Source organism: Somniosus microcephalus, unplaced genomic scaffold (genome assembly GCF_052327205.1).
Source record: "Somniosus microcephalus isolate GS21.2 unplaced genomic scaffold, FLI_Smic_1.0 unresolved_chr1, whole genome shotgun sequence".
In the NCBI taxonomy this organism is placed as follows: domain Eukaryota; kingdom Metazoa; phylum Chordata; class Chondrichthyes; order Squaliformes; family Somniosidae; genus Somniosus; species Somniosus microcephalus.
Window position 1 is genome coordinate 114,584,552 of NW_028225179.1, and position 21,115 is coordinate 114,605,666.

Sequence of the window (21,115 nt, forward strand, 5' to 3'; positions counted from 1 at the left end):
TCAGGTTCAATTACCTCCTCCTCTCCTGGTGTGGGAGGGCCCTCCTCTACCACCTCCTCCTCTGTGACTATTCAGCCTTTAGATAGGGCGTTTATTGCATCAATTTCTGCTGCATTTGCTCATGGCCGAAACAAAGCTATAGTTACGGCTCAAGTTAATGGGTTGGAAATGAAGGCCCTTATAGATACGGGCAGTACTGAGAGTTTTATAAGTCTTCAGTTTGCGAAGGAGAAGCATTTGAAAATTTCGCCTGTTACGTATCAGGTGTGTATGGCTCAGACGACCCTTACTTCACAAATAGCTGGTTGTTGCTTTGTGAAAATGATTCTTCTAGGTAATACGTATACTGATATACGCCTATCTGTTTTGCCTAATCTCTGTGCGGATATTTTGATTGGACATGATGTGCTTCAGTTACACGAGTCTCTTAGTCTTTCATTTGGAGGGACTAAGCCACCTTTATCTATTTGTGGATTAACCTCTTTATCCATTTCTCCATTATCACTTTTTTCCAATTTGATGCCAGATTGTAAGCCAATTGCTACCGTCAAGAAGATATAGTAGTCAGGATAGAGAATTTATTAATTCTGAAGTTCAACGTCTCTTATTGGAAGGAATCATTGAACCTAGTTGTTCGCCTTGGCGAGCACAGGTAGTTGTCACGACTAATGAGAGACACAAGAAACGAATGGTGATAGACTATTCCCAAACTATTAATAGGTATGCTCAATTAGATGCGTACCCTTTGCCTAAGATTGATGAGCTTATCAATAAAGTATCTCAGTATAAGGTTTTTAGCACTATTGACCTAAAGAGTGCTTATCATCAGATTCCTATTGTTAAGAAGGATCAACCATATACGGCCTTTGAGGCTGGTGGAAAGCTGTATCAGTTTTGCCGAATACCATTTGGTGTTACTAATGGTGTTGCTTGTTTTCAACGGGCAATGGATGCTTTTATAAGTGATAACTCCCTCTCTGACACCTTTTCATACTTAGATGACATCACAGTGTGTGGCAAATCAAGGGTGGAGCATGATTCTAATTTTAAAAGATTCCTTCAAGCTGCGGAAAAAGTTGGTTTAACTTTTAATAAAGAGAAATGTATCTTTTCGACTACTGAGGTAAATCTATTGGGGTATATTATCTCGGGAAACAAGATTAAACCAGATCCAGAACGTCTGCGACCATTGATTGATTTACCTTGTCCTACTAATTCTAAGGCTTTGCAACGAGTTGTTGGACTGTTTTCTTATTATTCTAATTGGATTGCAAATTTTTCACGGAAGATCCGGCCTCTTATTCGGGTTACGACATATCCTCTATCATGGGAGGCCAGGACATGTTTTGAGAATTTTAAAAAGGATATTTTAGGAGCAGTTGTGCATTCTATTGATGAGCAGGTTCCTTTTGTGATCGAGACGGATGCTTCTGATTTTGCAATTGGGGCTACTCTGAACCAAAATGGAAGACCTGTGGCCTTTTTCTCACGTACTTTGAACAATAGTGAAAAAAGACATTCTTCAATAGAGAAAGAGGCATACGCAATAGTAGAAGCATTGCGTAAATGGAGACATTATTTATTGGGGCGACATTTCACGTTGGTAACTGATCAAAAATCTGTGTCCTTTATGTTTGATGTTAAACATTTTGGAAAGATCAAAAATGATAAAATAATGAGATGGAGGATTGAGTTGGCATGTTACCATTTTGACATAGTTTATCGTCCGGGGAAGGATAATGTTGCTGCTGATGCATTGTCGAGGGCTTATTGTTCTGTGATTCACGGAGATACGCTTATTAATCTTCACAATGCCTTATGTCATCCTGGGGTTACGAGGATGATACACTTCGTACGCAGTAAGAATTCGCCCTTTTCAGTTGAAGACGTCAAGCGGATGACTTCATCATGTTCTATCTGCGCTCGGTGTAAACCGAATTTCTTTAAGCCTCAACGAGCTCATCTTATAAAGGCTACTTCTCCTTTTGAACGTTTGAGCGTCGATTTTAAGGGGCCTCTTCCTTCAACTACTCAAAACCGATATATTTTTACTGTTGTGGATGAGTTTTCAAGGTTCCCTTTTGCTTTTCCTTGTGCAGATGTTTCAGCTGCTACAGTTATCAAATGTCTGACTCAACTTTTTGTCATCTTTGGGATGCCTGCGTATATCCATTCGGATCAGGGAAGTTCTTTTATGTCTTCCCAGTTGAAGGAATACCTTCAGAGTCGGGGAATTTCTACTAGTAGAACTACCCCGTATAATCCCCAGGGTAATGGACAGTGCGAACGATACAATGGGGTGATCTGGAAGGCAGTTATGTTGGCTTTGACATCCCGGAACCTTAAGAATACACAGTGGGAAATGGTACTGCCTGATGCCCTGCATTCCATTAGATCATTGCTTTCAACGGCTACTAATGTGACCCCCCATGAAAGGCTCTTTAACTATCCACGGAGATCTACTACGGGATATTCGGTACCTTCATGGCTTACTATGCAGGGACCTGTGCTGCTTCGACGCCATGTTAGATTGTCAAAATATGATCCTTTAGTGGAGGAGGTGGAGCTGTTGGAGGCAAATTCCCAATATGCTCATATTCGATTCCAAGATGGGAAAGAAAGTACTGTTTCAATTAAAGACTTGGCTCCTTGTGGTGGCCAGCCCTCTTCTGAGGATATTAACAATAGTCATGATTTAGATAATGTGGATGCTGTTACAGATACTACGAATGTCTCCAATCCAATTGCAGATAATTATACTTCTATTAGTCAGCCCTTGATGGATGTTTATGACCGTCCCAGTTTATCTTCTGATGGGATTTCTAATCCGGAAACCGTTGAAAATCGGGATATGGTAGCCTTCCTGCTGAAGATACTTCTGTGCCTTCTGGTGTGGGAGGGCAAGGAATTTCACCAAGGTTAAGAAGGTCGACACGAACAAGATATCCGGTCGACCGATTGAAAATGGACTTTTAAATTGATAGTAATGTTTTAAAATTGTTGTAATATTATATTATATTGTTTTAGTTGAGAGATACTTAATACTGATGTGCAATGTTATTATTTGTTGTTGTTCACTTAGTATTGTGCCATGTAAACAGTTTTACTCTTGTTGTGCATAGTTTTAGTTGTAAATAATTAATTATAAATTGTAAAGGTTATTTAGGTTGGAGTATATTTTAAAAGGAGGGGTGAATGTGGTGATTATTCCTTGTTTAGTAAAAGTATTATGATTGGTTGTTTGTTAACTGCCTTGGGATATATGTTGTAATCTCATTGGTAGTTGATGTCACATGATGTGTGGTGGCCACCTTAAATTCAGTTCTTTTCCAGCTTTGGTTGGGACTGGATGTGGAAAGATGTGCTGCAGATTTTAAAGTTAATAAAGCCTAGTTTTGGAAGGCAAATCTATTCTTTATTTCACAACACCACCTCCAAGTTCCCCTCCAAGTCACACACCATCCTGACTTAGAAATATATCGCCGATCCTTCATCGTTGCTGGGTCAAAATCCTAGAACTCCCTCCCTAACAGCGCTGTGGGAGCACCTTCACCACATGGACTGCAGCGGTTCAAGAAGGCGGCCCACCACCATCTTCTCAAGGGCAATTAGAGACAGGAAATAAATGCCGGCCTTGCCAGCGACGCCCACATCCCCCGAGAATTAATTTTAAAGAAACCCGCCTCATAGGCCCCAGAAAACACCTACCAGAATGCTCTTGTACATGTTTCCGTTGGCGATGTCCAAGCGCACACGGATGATCCGGCAGTCGGACTGCGGCGAGCCTATGGGCGTGGACGGGGAAGCGTATGTCGCGCCGCACGACGCCGACCGCCTGTGCCCTTTGATGAAAGCGGCGGTGGGAGACAGCGTGGAGGGGGAAGGAGGGCAGGTCAGGCTGGGGTCGATCCCGGCAGAGTCCAAGGAGGAGACCGAGGGGAACTTTGTGTGCTGTGAAAGAAGAACGAGAGAGAGAGAGAGATCGCATTAACCCCCTGTGGTTAGCTCAATAAAAATGTTGTGTTATTCCTAGTCAGGTTCACCAGTTCAGCGGGTCATAGAATAGAATCATAAAATCTTACAGCACAGAAGGAGGCCATTTAGCCCATCGTGCCTGTGCCGGCTATTTGTAAGAGCTGTCCAATTAGTCCTGTTAGATCCGTGATTCTGAGAGTATGATGTTTTTCAATAGCCACACGGCTGTTGTAACTTAACAATCAACAGGTATTTACTGGAGTAGGGTAGTCTCAAGACTGGGGTACAGAGGCATGCTCAAGGCTTATATACAGGTGTGGTCACTGCCGGTACGACAGTATGCAGGAGCTGTAAAAGTAGTTCTCTTAAAGGTACATACACTACAATTCCTTCCCTTTTAGATTAGTAGTACCCATAATATTCAAATAACAATTAACACTTTAACATGTACATTAAACAACAATAGTCCATTTATAGATTCAGTCTTTGGGGCGGCTTCCTGATCCTTTCAGGATAGCGCCTTTCCTGAGGTTCTTGTTCTTGGTGCGGAGGCGATTCTGGCCCCTTTTCATCGGTTAGTTCATTGGGTTCCACTGCTACTGGTTCGGGGGTGGATGCTACCGGTATGTCGAGTTCATCCCCAGGTACGCAAGACATGGGGTTGACTCGTTCCTGTGACGCTAAGATCTGATCAACGTGGCGTCTCACAATGTTCTCCCCGACATCCACTGTGTACATTAATGGCCCCTGCCTTGTGCATATCGTTCCGGGTTGCCATTTCTCTGTTCGGTAGTCACGGGCCAAGGCTGGTTGTCCTACGTTGAAGCTCCTTGTCGGCTTCTCATTGATGTGCTGGAATTGTTTATCCTCAACATTTCTTCGCACGTTTGGTCTGAGCAAGTCCAGATGAGATCTCAACCTTCGGCTAAAGAACATCATGGCCGGGGTCTGGTTGGTAACTGCATGTGTCGTGTTTCGGTGGGCTAATAAGAAATTGTCCACCTTATGCTGTAGTGGAATTTCATCGTCGCACATGGCCTTTATCGCCTTCTTAAAGGTTTGTACGAACCTCTCGGCCAATCCATTTGTGGCTGGATGATACGGGGCGGATGTGTAATGCCTTACCCCATTCCTTCTCATAAATTTTCGAAACTCTTCGGACACAAACTGTGGTCCATTATCAGAGCAAATCTGCTCTGGCAAGCCGTTTCTGGCAAATATGGTCCGTCGGACTGCAATAGTTTTCTCTGTAGTGGTTGAGGACATTTTTATCACCTCAGGCCACTTCGAATGAGCATCCACTGCTATTAAGAACATTGAGTCCATGAATGGACCAGCGAAATCAATATGCACCCGTTGCCATGGAGAGGAGGGCCACTCCCATGGGTGTAAAGGGGCCTGTGGTGGTGCATTTTGGACCTTCTGGCATCCTGAGCAGCTCTTGGTTAGGTCTTCGATTTGTTGATCGATTCCCGGCCACCACACATAAGCCCTAGCAAGGCTTTTCATTTTCACTCCCCCCAGATGACCTTCATGTAGCTCATTTAGCACTCTCTCCCTTAACTTGGGTGGAATCACCACTCTGGATCCACACATCACTGTCCCCTGGCATACTGACAGCTGTTCTCTTCTGGATGAGAATGCTGGCAACAGTGAGTCGCCATGTGTTGGCCATCCCCTCACCGTCAAATCATATACCCGAGACAGTGTCGGATCATTGCGGGTCTCCTTCTCTATATCCGTGTTCGTTACTGGCAATCGTTCAATTATTGACGAATAAAATATCTCGATAGGGTCCACTGCTGGTGCTTCCTCCACAGTAGGCAGCGACAGGCGCGATAGCCCATCAGCGTTTCCATGCTGTTTCGGGCCTTTATATTCTATTTCATATTGATTCGCCCCGAGAAACAGGGACCATCTTTCTAACCGTTGTGCAGTCATCACTGGAACGCCCTTCTTAGGATTAAAGATGGAGACAAGTGGTTGGTGGTCAGTCAGCAAGGTGAACATCTGCCCATGCAGATAGTGGTTGCATTTTTTTACTCCCCATACTAGGCTGAGGGCCTCCCTGTCAATCTGGGCGTAGTTGCGCTCGGCTGAGGTTAGTGACCGAGACGCAAAGGCTACTGGCCTCTCCAACCCGTCTGGGAATTTGTGCGACAGCACCGCTCCAATACCATAGGGTGATGGATCACATGCCAAACGAATTGGTAGTGCTGGGTTGAAATGGGCCAACACCTCTTTTGATGTGATCAATTCTTTACACTTCTGGAAAGCTTGTCTACGTCCGTCATTCCACCTCCATGGTACCCCCGTTTGCAGTAGGGTGTTCAGTGGGTGTAATACCGTGGACAAATTTGGTAAGAACTTATGGTAGTAGTTTACCAGCCCGAGGAACGACCTCAGTTGTGACATATTTTCCGGTGCTGGAGCCTTGACTACTGCTTCAATCTTTTCAGGGGACTTATGTAACCCCTCTTCATCGATGGCGTGGCCACAATACGAGATCTGCTTCTGGAAATACTCGCACTTGTGGCGATTAGCTCATAGCCCATATTCCTTTAACCTGGTGAGCACCTTCTCCAAGTTGGCGAGGTGATCACTGTCATTTTCGCCCGTGACCAGGATGTCGTCCAAATAACACTGGGTCCCTGGAATCCCTTGCAGGACTTGATCCATCGCCCTTTGCCAAATAGCCGGAGCCGATGCTACCCCGAACACCAGCCGGTTGTATTGATAGAGACCTTTATGAGTGTTAATCGTAAGGTATTGTTTTGAGGCTTCGTCTACCTCCATTTGCAAGTACGCCTGGGCTAGATCAATTTTGGTGAAGTGTTTACCTCCAGATAGCGAGGCGAAAATGTCCTCAAGTTGTGGAAGTGGATATTGTACCGTGTGAAGGATTGGGTTCACTGTCACCTTAAAATCCCCACAGATGCGGACCTTCATTGGTTCCCCAGACGTATTACTCAACGACCTCTTCATTACAGGAATGATGGGTGCAGCCAACTCGCTCCAGTCTACTTTGGACAGTACTCCCGAACGTTCCAACCCTTCCAGCTCTGCTTCGACAGCTGGTCTGATCGCATAAGGCACTGGTCTGGCCGTAAGAAACTTTGGGCTTGCATTTTCCTCTATTTTAATCGTTGCTGTTATGCCTGTTAGTGTTCTGAGTCCCTCCTGGAACACTTCTTTTGCGTCAGGTGGCATTTTTGACAGTCGTCCAGGTGTGACGTCGTCATCCGTTTTGGCCTCAACCTTCAGTGCCTGTATGGAATGCCAATCGAATTGTATCTTCCGGATCCATTCACATCCTAGCAGTGGTGGTCCTCCATCTGGCAATACATATATGTCCATTTTAGGTATTTCCTGGCCTTTATATATCACTTTCACCCTTATTTTTCCTTTGGGGTAGACTTTTTGCCCTGTGTACGTCTTCAAGATAATCTCTGTAGCTTTCAAGTGTATATGTGAAAATAGCCGCTTGTCGTCCCTTTGGTTTATGACTGTTAGGGCTGATCCTGTGTCCAATTCCATTTTCACTTGGACTCTGTCTATCTTGAGTGTAACCCAGATAGTCTGGTGATCCTCCATTTTGGTTACCTTATGTAGTTTCAGACAACCCAGCTCCTTGCTTCCGGAGTCTGTGTCACTTTTCTGAACTACTGTCCATCACCTTGTGTACCTTTTTGTACTTCTCCTGTGGAGATTTCTTACTGTTGGTTTTCTTCCCAGACCTGCAGACTCTTGCTATGTGTCCTGCTTTTCCACACTGTCTGCACACTTGGTCCTTGAACCAACAATCCTGCTGGTCGTGTGTTGTTCTGCTGCAGCGATAGCACTTCCCTGTTCCACAGGACATTTCATTGGTGCCATATTCTTGCGGTCTCCGTTGTATCTCTGCAGCGCCCCTTGTGGCTGCTTCGTGTGATACTGCCATACTGATAGCCTTGTCCAGCGTAAGATCCTTTTCTGATAGAAGCCATTTCTGGGTTCCCTCACTTTGCAGCCCACACACAAACTTGTCCCTTAACGCATCTGCTAGTCCCACTCCAAACTGGCAGTTTTTCGATAGCTTGCGCAGTTCTGTTAAGTACTCAGCATTGCTTTCGTCTTTGTGTTGGTTCCTTTTATGGAACTTAAATTGTTCTGCTATCAGCAGCGGTGTGGGGTTTAAGTGGTCCTGTAGGATTTCTACTATGCTTTCGAGATTCTTGTTCACAGGCTTCTCTGGGGTTATTAGGTTTCGCAGTAACCCATAAGTTTTTGCACCCATGGAATTTAACAAAACCAGTGCTTTCCTAGCATCTGGCACTTCATTCGCCCTGCAGTACACCTCAATACGTTCCACATATGTCACCCAATCTTCGACTTCATTGTTGAACGTAGAGATACTGCCACTCTTCGGCATCCCTGGGTGTGATTTAACTGTCAAATATGGCATCTCCTGCGTTTCCCCTTCTTCTCCGCTGGCAAAAAATGGCGTCTCCCGTGCTCGCCCTTCTTCTCCGCTGCGGCTTCTAAAAAATGGCGTCTCCCGCGCTCTTCCTTCTTCTCCGCGGCTCAATGGCATCTCTCGCGCTCTCCCTTCTTCTCCCCGCGGATGCTGTTCAGCCCTTGAGCCCTGGCTGTGCTCTGCGCGTTTTGTTTTGTTTCTTTCTGTGTGCCTTTCCCGTTTCCGCCGCTCGGTCCTGAACCCGGCTGCTGCTTTACCCTCTCTCTCTCCATTTTGTTTTTCCTCGACGCCACTCGGTTTTCAACCCCCGGCTGCGCCCTGTGCGCTTCACCCTCTATCCTACCCCGTCGACGCTGCTCGGCTTTTTCTCCGCCGTCGGTCGGCTCCAGCTGCCGCTGTCTGGGAAGGGTCTGCGCTGTACCTGTCGTCAGTCTGTTGCTGATCGTCGTGGCTGGGGAACCAAGCCCGGCTCTCCACAGCCTCCCCTGCGATGTTCACTCTCTGCTGGACAACTGGGCGGTTGCTCGTGGTCGACGCCCGTGCTTCTGGCCTTGACTTTCTTCCACCGCCCTCCGGAGCGAATCCTCGAAGGGAAATGCAGAGTTGCAGGTAGATTCGAATCGCCACTCGTCGCCACTGTTAGATCCGTGATTCTGAGAGTATGATGTTTTTCAATAACCACACGGATGCTGTAACTTAACAATCAACAGGTATTTACTGGAGTAGGGTAGTCTCAAGACTGGGGTACAGAGGCATGCTCAAGGCTTATATACAGGTGTGGTCACTGCCGGTACTACAGTATACAGGAGCTGTAAAAGTAGTTCTCTCTTAAAGGTACATACACTACAAGTCCCACTCCCCAACTTTCTCTCCATAGCCCTGAAAATTAGTCCTCTTCAAGCACATGTCCAATGCCCTTTTGAAAGTTCCTATTGAATCTGATTCCACCACACTTTAAGGTAGTGCGTTCCAGATCATAACAACTCTCTGTCTGAAAAATATTCTCCTCATTTCCCCTCTGGTTCGTTTGCCAATTATTTTACATCTATGACCTCTGGTTACCGACCCACTTGCCAGAGGAAATAGTCTCTCCCTACTTGCTCTATCAAAACCCCCTCACGATTTTGAACACCTCTATCAAATCTCTCCTTAACCTTCTCTGCTCTGAGGAGCACAATCCCAGCTTCTCCAGTCTCTCCGCATAACTGAACTCCCTCATCCCTGGTATCATCCTGGTAAACCTTCTCTGTAAACCTTCATTGTCAGCTGTGGCTCAGTGGGTAGCACTCTCTAGGTGGGAGGAGCTAGGAGTGAGCAGGTGTTGCTGGTTGCCTGATTGCAGCTGGGTGTTGGAGGGAGTTTTGTAAAAAGTTGGTGCTGGGTTTTGGGGTTTTGTTTTCAGGTTTTTAGGGCCTTTTTGGCCCACAAAAAACAGTCAGTTGGCTGCTGAGGGGTCCGGAGTGCCGGGCCCCTCGGAGGACAGTGTTCCCGAGAGGAATTTAATTAGGGAAGAAACTGTGGCAGGAAAGGAAAAAAGAAGGCCCAAAGATTTGGGCCGGGACCTCAGGAGGTTTGGTAAAGAAAACACGGTGGTGGTACAGTGTGAGGATAAGAAGATTCGAGCCTGGGATATAATCCAGCCAGTTCATGAGGACTGTGGCGAGGGAAGCTGCTTTGCTTGCCGACCAAAGCCGAATGTGGGATTTGAGGTGACGGTCAATGGCCATGAGGAGGTGGAAAAACTGCTACTCAGTCTGAAAGTTGGTGAGAAATTCTTGGAGGTGACTCTGCTATATTCAGAGGAGGTGGTGGTTTCATTTTTGAACTTGCCAGTTTACATCGAGGACGAAGTGCTGCGCAAAAAGTTGGAGTCGTGGGACATTAAAATCTGATCTGAAATAAAAGAGGTACTATCCGGGAACACGGGTAGCAGACGGAACCCGGTATGTAAAGGTACGGTTCCCAGAGGGGGTGAGGTCATTGCCGTACAGTATGAAGTTCGAGACACTGGAAGGAGTGCAGTACTTTTGTGTGCTGCACGATAACCAAGTAAAGGTGTGTTACTATTGTCTGGGACATGACCATCTCGTAAAAAACTGTCCAGATTTGTATTGTTACAATTGCGGTGAGTCGGGACATATCACTCGGAGCTGCAAGGCGGAGAGCTGTGGGGTGTGTCACAAAGGCCCCACTCGCTGTGAGTGTGTGGCAGAAGGGAGCGATATGAGTGATGAGAAGATGGGAGAAGGAGAAGGAGATGAGAGTGGAACGGCCGGAGGAGTGGTGCAGTCGGAGGACACAGCCGGTAAAATGAAGGAGAAAGGAGCACAGGAAGAGGCAGAGGATGGCGGAGCGGAGAATGGGATGGAGATGGCAGAAAACACGCTGAATGCTGTGGAGGGGAACAAAGACAGCAGCGGGCAGCGAGGATCGAGTGCAGACTCGAGCCTTAGTGCGGTTCGGCTCCCCCTGGGGAGTCTGGTGGCTGCGGGGAGGAGAGGAGGCGGGAGCGGGGTGTGTGGTGGATGTGGGTGCTCCGGGGAGAGGCGGGGAGTCGGATATCTTGGTGAGCGGGAGGGGCAAGATGGGGAGAGGGAGCAAGAGGCAGGAGCCTTAAAGGGACAGTAGGATGGGATCGGCGAGATAGAGACGTCAGAAGGGGACAATTTAGGTGCGCCATTGTCCCATGGAGAGAGGGAACAGGGTGCAAGGGTCAGAGGTGGAGATGTGGTCGAAGGGAGCGGCACAGTGGGAGAAACTGCGATAGCAGGAAGACTCTCTGTGGGAGATGAAGTATCTGACGGGGAGTAGGATTATGTATCGGACAGGGAGCAGGCACAGGGGGTTGCAGAAGAGCTTGAGTGTGAGGAATTAGAGGGGGACAGAGACATGGAAGTGGGGGGTGGGCTGGCATCATGTGGAAAGGGAAAGGTTAGTGAGGGGCAGAAGGAGGGAGAAAGGGCAGCTCCTTGGCCCAAACTTAATGCAAGGAAGAGGCTGAAACAGCAGGGAAAGTTTAAACAGGAGGTGAAAAAGAGTCGGAGGCTGCAGGAAAAAGCAACAGCTGCCCGAGAAGTTGGGAAGGAGCATGTGAGGAGGGAAGGGCCAGAGATTAAATGATGGGGAGATTATCAGGCATACTTCCCTTCTTTGGAGCCATGATTACATTGTTCTCGATTAATGTGAATGGACTGAGGGGTGAGAAGAAATTGCAGCCGTTGTTGCAGCGTTTTAAAGGTATGGACTTGTTGTGTCTGCAAGAAACCTTTTGGGATGAGGATATCCTAGAAAGAGTTCAGAAGGTTTGGAAGGGAAAGGTGTTTGCGAGTTGTGCAAACAATAACCGTAGAGGGGTGGCTGTTTTGGTGAGTCCGTCCATAAAAGAGAACGTTGCCTTGATGGACAAGGATGCTGAGGGGAGAGTTTTACGGCTAAGGGTACAAATGGAGGGATTTAATTGCGATCTCTTTAATATCTATGCACCGAACGACCATTGCAAGCGTCGCGAGTTTTTCGGGGGTTAATCACTGAAGCGGCAGAGGTGGAAAATCCTTGTAGAGTGGGGGATTTTAATGTATTTTTATCTCGGATGGACATTTCAGCCCAGATAACCTTTAAGGATGATAACTCCAGAGGGATGATTGTAAAAATGATGGCAAATTTAAATTTGAGAGACTTATGGAGGGACCGGAAGCCCATAAAAAGGGAGTTCTCCAGATCAGGTTGGGTGGGTGATGTTTTAAAACAGAGCCGAATAGATTTTGTGTTAATGTGGGAAGGGTTAAGTTCTGAGGTGATGGAGATTTATTATAATAAAGTATTTTTTAGTGATCACTCGGCTTTGGTTCTTAGAATTAGGAACAGCAGAGTTAAGATCGGTACAGGGGTGTGGATTTTAAACAATCAATACCTGAAAGAAATTGCTTATAAAGAAGGGATTATAAATATAATAAAGGATGCTCGGAAGGAACCTTTATTCTTGAAAGAAAGAAGAGTTTGGTGGGATAATTTCAAATATGAGGTAAAAGTTTTTCGGTACGTTATGGGAAAAAGAGGGCGGCAGCTAACCAGCGTCGAGAAGAGAATATAAATAAAAGGTTTACGGATGTCTGTAAAGCAGTTGACGGAGGGGATAAGGGAGCGGAGACTAAGTTCCGGGTGCTAAAGAGTGGGAATTATTGCAAGCTGAAAAATGCAAGGGGGCCATTCTCCGTGCAAAGGCTAGGGATGCATTGGAGGGCGAAAGATGCACTAGATATTTTCTAGAGCAAGAAAAGCTGCGACAGAGATTATCGTTAATTGAAGAGTTGAAGGTTGGGGAGAAGATCATTCATGAAAGTGGGGAGATTTTAGAGGCGGCTAGCAGCTTTTATCAAGAGTTATATACTAAAGAGAAGACATTTCCAATTTGGCGATGGAGAAGGTTACTGCTTTTATTGAAGAGGGTTTAAAGGAGGATGAGAGAAGCACGTGTGACAAAGAAGTAGGATTAGCGGAAATAAAAGTAGCAATAAGTGGAATGAAGGGGGGAAAAGCCCAGGGTCCGATGGACTAAGTGCAGAATTTTATAAAGAATTTTGCGAGATTTTAAGTCCACTGCTCTTAGAAGTTTTTAAGGAAATTAAAATTGAGGGAAGCCTGGCCCCATCTATGAGGAGAGGTATCATAAGCTTAGCTTATAAAAATAAAGGGGATAGACAGGATCTGAAGAATTGGAGGCCCATCACATTATTAAATGTGGATTATAAGATCTTGGCGAGAGTTATGGCAAATCGTTTGAAGGAGGTGTTACCGCAGATAGTTTGGCCCTCTCAGTCCTATGGAGTCATAGGGAAACCAGCCTTGGTGGCCTACAATACCACCATTGGACGGAGAAATCAGGGAGGACTCAATTTCCCAGATATTGATATGAAGAAAAAATCCTTTAGAATCAAATGGGTGAAGAGATTTCTTCAGAAGTCAAATACAAGTTTTTGGAAGAGTTGTTTTGAGCATTTTTTAAAACTAAGTGGGATAGGAGCGCAGGGGATATTGTATATGGAATACAATAATATGTTTTTGAAATCGATTAAACTTCTCCCTAGGTTTTATAAGGGGGTTGTAGAGACTTGGGCCCAATTTTTAAAAAGTGTGCAGTTTATGCCCAAGGGGGCTGAGGAATTTTTAGAACAGCCCTTATTTTTGAACAGGTGGGTCAACATCGAAGGAGAGGTTTTATTTCATCAAGCTTTTATAAAAGCTGGGATTATATCTGTGAAAGAGGTATTATACGAGGTGATTCCAGGTTGGTTGCTGGAAGCAATAGTGAGGGACATGGTGTGGGAGGAGGATCAGGAGGTAGAGGAAAAAGTAATAGGAATTATGTATGAGAAGATTGTGAGGGCAATGCCACAGGATTGGATGGAAGAAATAAATGCGGAAATCTCCAAAGGAAGTAAAATGCGTCCTGCTTTTCCAAGCTTTGTACTGGAGAAAGGGGGAAAGTTGGTCCAATTTGACAACTGTAATACTCGAGATTTCTATGAGGTATTTAGAGAATGGAGATTCAAGACACCTGCTGGTCAGGAGTTTTGGCAGAGTATATACCCACAGCTGGACTTCAGCAGGATTTGGAAGGGAGTGTGGGCGAATTTTAAATGTCCAGAGTGGATTGAACTGGATTTCAAATTGGCTCATAACCGGATTTTTACCATGACGGTCTTGTGCAAGATTGGGCGAGTGGAGGCGGCAACTTGCCCAGTGTGTGGGACACGGGATGAGACTCTGTCCCATTTACTGGTGTTATGTCCGCAGTTAAATGACTTTAAGTACTATGTTCGACAGTTGTGTGAAGCTTTTTTGCTGGGTGGGGACCGAAGAGCGAGAATGGGAATCCCGTGGGACTCAATTTTGAGATGGGGATTGCAGGAGAGTCTGCCCGAGTCCAGCGGAGTGGCAATTAATTTAATGTTCAGTTTGGCTAGATTTGTGATTGTGCAAAGAAGGAATGCTCTGTTTTTTAAGGGGAGGAGAATCAATCTAAAAGAGTATTTTAAATATAAGCTAAAAGATCATTATAAGGCTCTGTGGATGTTTTATTCAGAAAGGAATTTAAGGATAGTATTTTACAACCAAAGGAGACAAATTAAACTTCAGGTTTTGATGTTAAAATGTGGTGGCGGAATGGCTGTGCAGAGCGGCGGAATTGATTTGTATCACACAATGAAATTATCAAGATGTTGTAAATGTTCTTAATGTTCAATAAAGTATATTTATTAAAAAAAAAGTGGGTAGCACACTCGCCTCTGGCATCAGAAGGTTGTGGGTTCAAGTCCCACTCCAAGGACTTGAAACACATAAAGCTAGGCTGACACTCTGGTGCAGTGCTGAGGGAGTGCTGCGCTGTCGGAGGTGCCGTCTTTCGGATGAGGCATTAAACCGAGGCCCCTTCTGCCCTCTCTCAGGTGGATGTAAAAGATCCCATGACACTATTTCGAAGAAGAGCAGGGGAGTTATACCCGGTGTCCTGGCCAATATGTATCCCTCAACCAACATAACAAAAACAGGTTATATAATAATAATAATAATTCAACTTTATTGTCATTGTACAATGCACAAGTACATGAACAACGAAATGTGATCTTGCAAGCTCCCATGAGTCCAGTACAAATAACATTAACATTAAACGTAAATAGCACCGTCCTGGGAGAAGCAAAGCCGCTGCGTCTGTGCGCGCCGCCATTCCATTTCCACCATTCCTCCTGTCCGACAATCTTCAGCCCACCGCCCGGGCCTGCTCACCAGCCGCCCCTCCCAGGGCTCCTTCCGTGACCTTCTCACCAACCGCCCCTCCTCGGGGCTCCTTCCGTGACCTTCTCACCAACCGCCCCTCCTCGGGGCTCCTTCCGTGACCTTCTCACCAACCGCCCCTCCTCGGGGCTCCTTCCGTGACCTTCTGCACCTGGTCTTCCCTGATGGTCACCCCTCCAGGTACTAACCAGGCCTGGTCTCTGCTTAGCTTCCAAGCCTTGCGCAAATTAGCTGCTGTGTTTCCCACATTACAACAGTGACTCCACTTCAAATGTACTTCATTGACTGTAAAGCACTTTGAGATGTCCGGTGGTCATGAAAGGCATTATATAAATGCAAGTCTTTCTTTCTCTGTACCCTCTTGACATCCTTCCTAAAGTATGGTGCCCAGAATTGAACACAACACTCCAGCTGAGGCCGAACCATGATTTGTAAGGTTTAGCATGATTCCTTGTCACATGTATTCTGATATCAATTGATACAGAAACAACCCAGTGAAGTAAAAGTCTTCCAATTGATTGGATGTCAGCCGTGGCTCAGTTGGCAGCAACTCACCCTCACCCTCTGAGTCAGTAAAGGTCATGGGTTCAAGTCCCATTCCAGAGACTTGAGCACAAAATCTAGGCTGACACTCCCGGTGCAGAACTGAAGTCGATCAAATGGGGCCTTAAACCAAGGCCCGATCTGCCCTCTCAGGTGAATGTAAATGATCCCATGGTAATATATCCAGTCATTATCACATTGCTGTTTGTGGGAGCTTGCTGTGCGCAAACTGGCTGCCGTGTTTCCCACATCACAACAGTGACCGTACTTCATTGGCTGTAAAGCGCTTTGAGATGTCCTGAGGTTGTGAAAGGCGCTATAAAAATGCAAGTCTTTTTTTTCCCAGAAAGTGGCAACGCGGTTCTTTTGTTAATATTATGATTATATTATTGAAGTCCCATTTTGAAAGAGAGTCATTTTTCTTTTAACAGAGTAACAAAATGAATATTATGAGATTATAAACTAACCTGCCCGGCAGGAAACTGACGTGATCAGATCAGTCGCCAGTTTCACACAACGCCTGATTTAATGTCCATTAGCGTCAATGAATGTTGGGCGGGTTAGAATGACCCCAAACCGGACAAAATAGGACGGTTCTGAAGTTTGTTGTTGTACTGATTGCTTAGCCCCGATTTTAACAGCGCAGCACCACACCGGCCAATGCACTTAACCAGCAAGTCAGCTTCGCCATCATTTGGGGACGAGGTCCCAATTTTAACCTGCCCGGCGGGAATGGGGCGGGTTGTGGGGGAGGAGCGCCCGTTTTGTACCCCCTCCGATTTTACGCTTTATTGACTTAAATGGAGAGTAAAATTGGGCAGGGTGCAAACAGACCTCTGACCCGAACTTTCCCCGTTCCCCGGGCAGGTTAAAATTGGGGCTAAAATCTTTTGTTTCAAATGATGGTGGAGTTCACTTGGTGACTTGATCGTTAAGTTCATTGGTCTCGTGTGGCACTGAGCTGTGCCAATCCTGGTCTGTGCTGGGTTACCAGATCTTAGCACTGGTGGCAGTAGGGGCTGCTGGAATTAGCCTCACTGATCCTGAAGAAACCTGCCCAGCATTCCTACTCCTGATTAAATAGTGGGAAGACCAAAGCCATTGTTTTCGGTCCCCGCCACAAACTCCGTTCACTAGCCGCTGACTCCATCCCTCCCCCTAACATCTGTCTGAGGCTGAACCACACTGTTCACAACCTTGGTGTCATGTTTGACCCTGGAATGAGCTTCCGACCACATATCCGCAGCATAAGTAAGACCACCTATTTCCACCTCTGTAACATCGCCCGTCTCCACTCCTGCCTCAGCTCATCCGCTGCTGAAACCCTCATCAATGCCTTTATTACCTCTAGACTTGACTATTCCAATGCACTCCTGGCTGGCCTCCCACATTCTACCCTACGTAAACTTGAGGTCATCCAAAACCTGGCTGCCCGTGTCCTAACTCGCACCAAGTCCCGTTCACCCATCACCCCTGTGCTCGCTGACCTACATTGACTCCCGGTTAAGCAATGCCTCGATTTCGAAATTCTCATCCTTGTTTTCAAATCCCTCCATGACCTCGCCCCTCCCTATCTCTGTAATCTCCTCCAGCCCCACAACCCCCCCAAGATATCTGTGCTCCTCTAATTCTGCCCTCTTGAGCATCCCTGATTATAATTGATCAACCATTGGCGGCCGTGCCTTCTGTTGCTTAGGCCCGAAGCTCTGCAATTCCCTGCCTAAACCTCTCCGCCTCGCTACCTCTCTTTCCTCCTTTAAGATGCTCCTGAAAGCCTACCCCTTTGACCAAGCTTTTGGTCACCTGCCCTAATTTCTCCTTATGTGGATCGGTGTCAAATGTGTTGTCTTATAACACTCCTGTGCAGCGCCTTGGGACGTTTTACTACATTAAAGGTGCTATATAAATACAAGTTGTTGTTGTTGTTGATCACTAACACCTTATTGAAAAGTGCATGCGTATGGACATCAGATGTGGACAAATCACCCTACTCATACTAGCTTCACACGTGACTAAGGGCCACTGGAAAAAGATACATGTGCACATTTATTTTAATTCTCGGGATGTGGGCGTCGCTGGGAAGGTTGGGATTTATTGCCCGTCCATAGTTACCAGTTTTGATATAACGAAGTGGCTCGTGGGGCCACTTGAGGGGGCAGTTAAGAGTCCACCACAGTGGGTGCGGGACTGGAGTCACATGTAGGCCAGACCAGGTAAGGGCGGTAGATTTCCATTTCCCAAAGGACATTAGTGAACCGGTTGGGTTTTTATAACAATCCGACAGCTTCATGGTCACTTTTACTCCCACCAGTTTTTTATTTAAACTGAATTCAAATTCTCAGATGACCAGGGTAAGATTCAAACTCACAGTTCTCTGGATTACTCGCCCAGCAACATAACCACTACACCACCGTCCCTCTGGATTAAAGGACTGTCAGCTCTAGCTGAGGCTCATACTCACAGCCTCAGCATTTCCCGAGCCTGTAAGTACTATTGTAGCACTGGAACAGAACTGCACCTCATCCTGAATTAGTGTCTTTAAGAAAGGGGAAGAGCAAATTTCAAAAAAAATGTAAAACCCCCCCCAAAGACCTTAAAATTCATCGAATGTGGAACTCGCTACCACATGGAGTGGCTGAGGCGAATAGCATAGATGCATTCAAGGGGAAGCTAGATAAACACACGAGGAAGAAAGGGACAGACGGATATGCTGATAGGGTGAGATGAAGAAAGGTGGGAGGAGGCTCGTGTGGAGCATAAACACCGGCACAGACCAGTTGGGCCGAATGGCCTGTTTCTGTGCCGTAGACTCGATGTGATGTTAGGATGGAGGGTGGGGTTTGAGGGCAAGAAACACCTGCCTACTCCTGCCATCACTGGTATAACCCAGAGATTTCAGGGCTGAAAATCTAAATGTTAGTCTTGCGTAGTAATGCTTGTCTTGGCCAAAGCTCAGTATTGCTGCTAACTCAAGATTCAGCTCACAGACACTCATGGCCAACCCTACTGCCGCAGCTCATTGGTTGTGCACTCAGCCGTGGCTCAGTGGGTAGCACTCTTGCCTTTGAGTCAGAAGGTCATTAGTTCAAATCCCACTCCAGGGACTTGAGTACAAAAGTTTAAGCTCTCGGGTGGATGTGAAAGATCCCACAGCACTATTTCGAAGAAGAGCAGGGGAGTTATCCCCAGTGTCCTCAATATTAATCCATCAACCAACATAACAAAAACATTATCTGGTCATTATCACATTGCTGTGTGTGGGAGCTTGCTGTGTGCCAATTGGCTGCCGCATTTCCCACATTACAACAGTAACTACACTCCAAAAACGTACTTCATTGGCTGTAAAGCGCTTTGATACATCCGGTGGTCGTGAAAGGCGTTATGTAAATGCAAGTCTTTCTTTCTTTATGTCCACCTGGGAGAGCAGACGGGGGCCTCGGTTTAACATTTCATCCGAATGACGGCACCTCCGACAGTGCAGCGCTCCCTCAGCACTGCACTGGGAGTGTCAGCCTAGCTTTTTGTGCTCAAGTCCCTGGAGTGGGACTTAGAACCCACAACCTTCTGACTCAGAGACGAGCGTGCTACCCACTGAGCCACGGCTGACACTACAAAGGGCGACTATTTCGAAAAAGAGTAGGGGAGTTCTCCCTCAGTGCCCTGGCCAATATTTATCCCTCAACCAATAAAACAGATTATCTGATTATTATCACATCGCTGTTTGTGGGAGCTTGCTGTGCGGAAATTGGCTGTCGCGTTTCCTACATTACAACAGTGACTACACTTTAAGCTGTAAAGCGCATTGGGCCATCCTGAGGTCATGAAAGGTGCTATCTAAATGCAAGTTCTTCCTTGTTTTTAATGCGTTCCAGAACAGTAAAGCATGGCGGTCGTTACCTGGGCAACCTTGCACAGCAGAGCGTTAATTGGTTTGAATGAGTGCTCCTTGAACCCAGCAAATTCGGAGGAGCCTTCCAGGTCTGGCGTCGGAGAGCCGGGTCCATCCCACGGTGATAAGGCACCACAGGCCATGGTGGGGCTGCTCTGACCGGACGGAGGACTGAAAGGACAACAAACCCCTCATTAGAAAGTCAGCATTCACCATCGCAACCGTCATATTCAGCAAATTCACCTGGGAACTGAGGGTCGGGGAGGAACTAGGAGGAGAGGATCTCCTGGGGAAACTCACCTGGGGGCCAAGGGGCAGGGAGGAACCAGGAGGAGAGGATAAGAACATAAGAACATAAGAAGTAGGAGCAGGAGTAGGCCATACGGCCCCTCGGGCTTGCTCCGCCATTCAATAGGATCATGGCTGATCCGAACCTAGACTCACGTCCACTTCCCTGCCCGCTCCCCGTAACCCCTAATTCCCTTATCAGCTAAGAAACTGTCTATCTCCATTTTAAATTTATTTAATGTTGCAGCTTCCACAGCTCTCTGGGGTAGCAAATTCCATAGATTAACTACCCTCTGAGTAAAGAAGTTTCTTCTCATCTCAGTTTTGAAAGGGCAGCCCCTTATTCTAAGATTATGCCCCCCAGTTCTAGTCTCACCCATCAGTGGAAACATCCTCATCGCATCCACCCGATCAATCCCCCTCACAATCTTATATGTTTCGATAAGATCGCCTCTCATTCTTCTGAATTCCAATGAGTAGAGGCCCAACCTACTCAACCTTTCCTCATACGTCAACCCCCTCATCTCCGGAATCAACCGAGTGAACCTTCTCTGAACCGCCTCGAGAGCAAGTATATCTTTTCTTAAATATGGAAACCAAAACTGCACGCAGTATTCCAGGTGAGGCCTCACCAATACCCTGTATAACTGCAGCAAGACTTCCCTGTTTTTATACTCCATCCCCCTTGCAATAAAAGCTAAGATTCCATTGGCCTTCCTGATCACCTGCTGTGCCTGCATACTAACTTTTTGTGTTTCATGCACCAGGACCCCCAGATCCCTTTGTACTGCAGCACTTTGCAGTTTCTCTCCATTTAGATAATAACTTGCTCTTTGATTTTTTCTGCCAGGTGCATAACCTCACACTTTCCAATATTATATTCCATCTGCCAAATCTCTGCCCGGTCACTTAGCCTGTCTATGTCCTTTTGCAGGTTTTTTTTATGTCCTCCTCACTCACTGCTTTCCCTCCCATCTTTGTATCATCGGCAAACTTGGATATGTTGCACTCGGTCCCTTCCTCCAAATCATTAATATAGATTGTAAAGAGTTGGGGTCCCAGCACTGACCCCTGCGGAACACCACTAGTTACTGATTGCCAGCCCGAGAATGAACAATTTATCCCAACTCTTTGTTTTCTGTTAGATAGCCAATCTTCCACCCATGCCAGTATAT

The 21,115-nt window shown here is 46.4% G+C and overlaps 1 protein-coding gene across 1 annotated transcript in view; it reads right to left on the minus strand.

The window, feature by feature from the left end:
* The window catches only part of LOC147095722 (ral guanine nucleotide dissociation stimulator-like), an 83,692-nt gene that overhangs the window by 16,832 nt on the left and 45,745 nt on the right, over window positions 1-21,115 (minus strand). Inside the window, exons 8-9 of the mRNA XM_085974171.1 lie at window positions 19,661-19,823; window positions 3,709-3,951 (exon numbers count right to left, since the gene is read on the minus strand). Of these exons, the coding sequence (XP_085830297.1) occupies window positions 3,709-3,951; window positions 19,661-19,823 (406 nt within the window). The remainder of the gene's footprint in view (window positions 1-3,708; window positions 3,952-19,660; window positions 19,824-21,115) is intronic.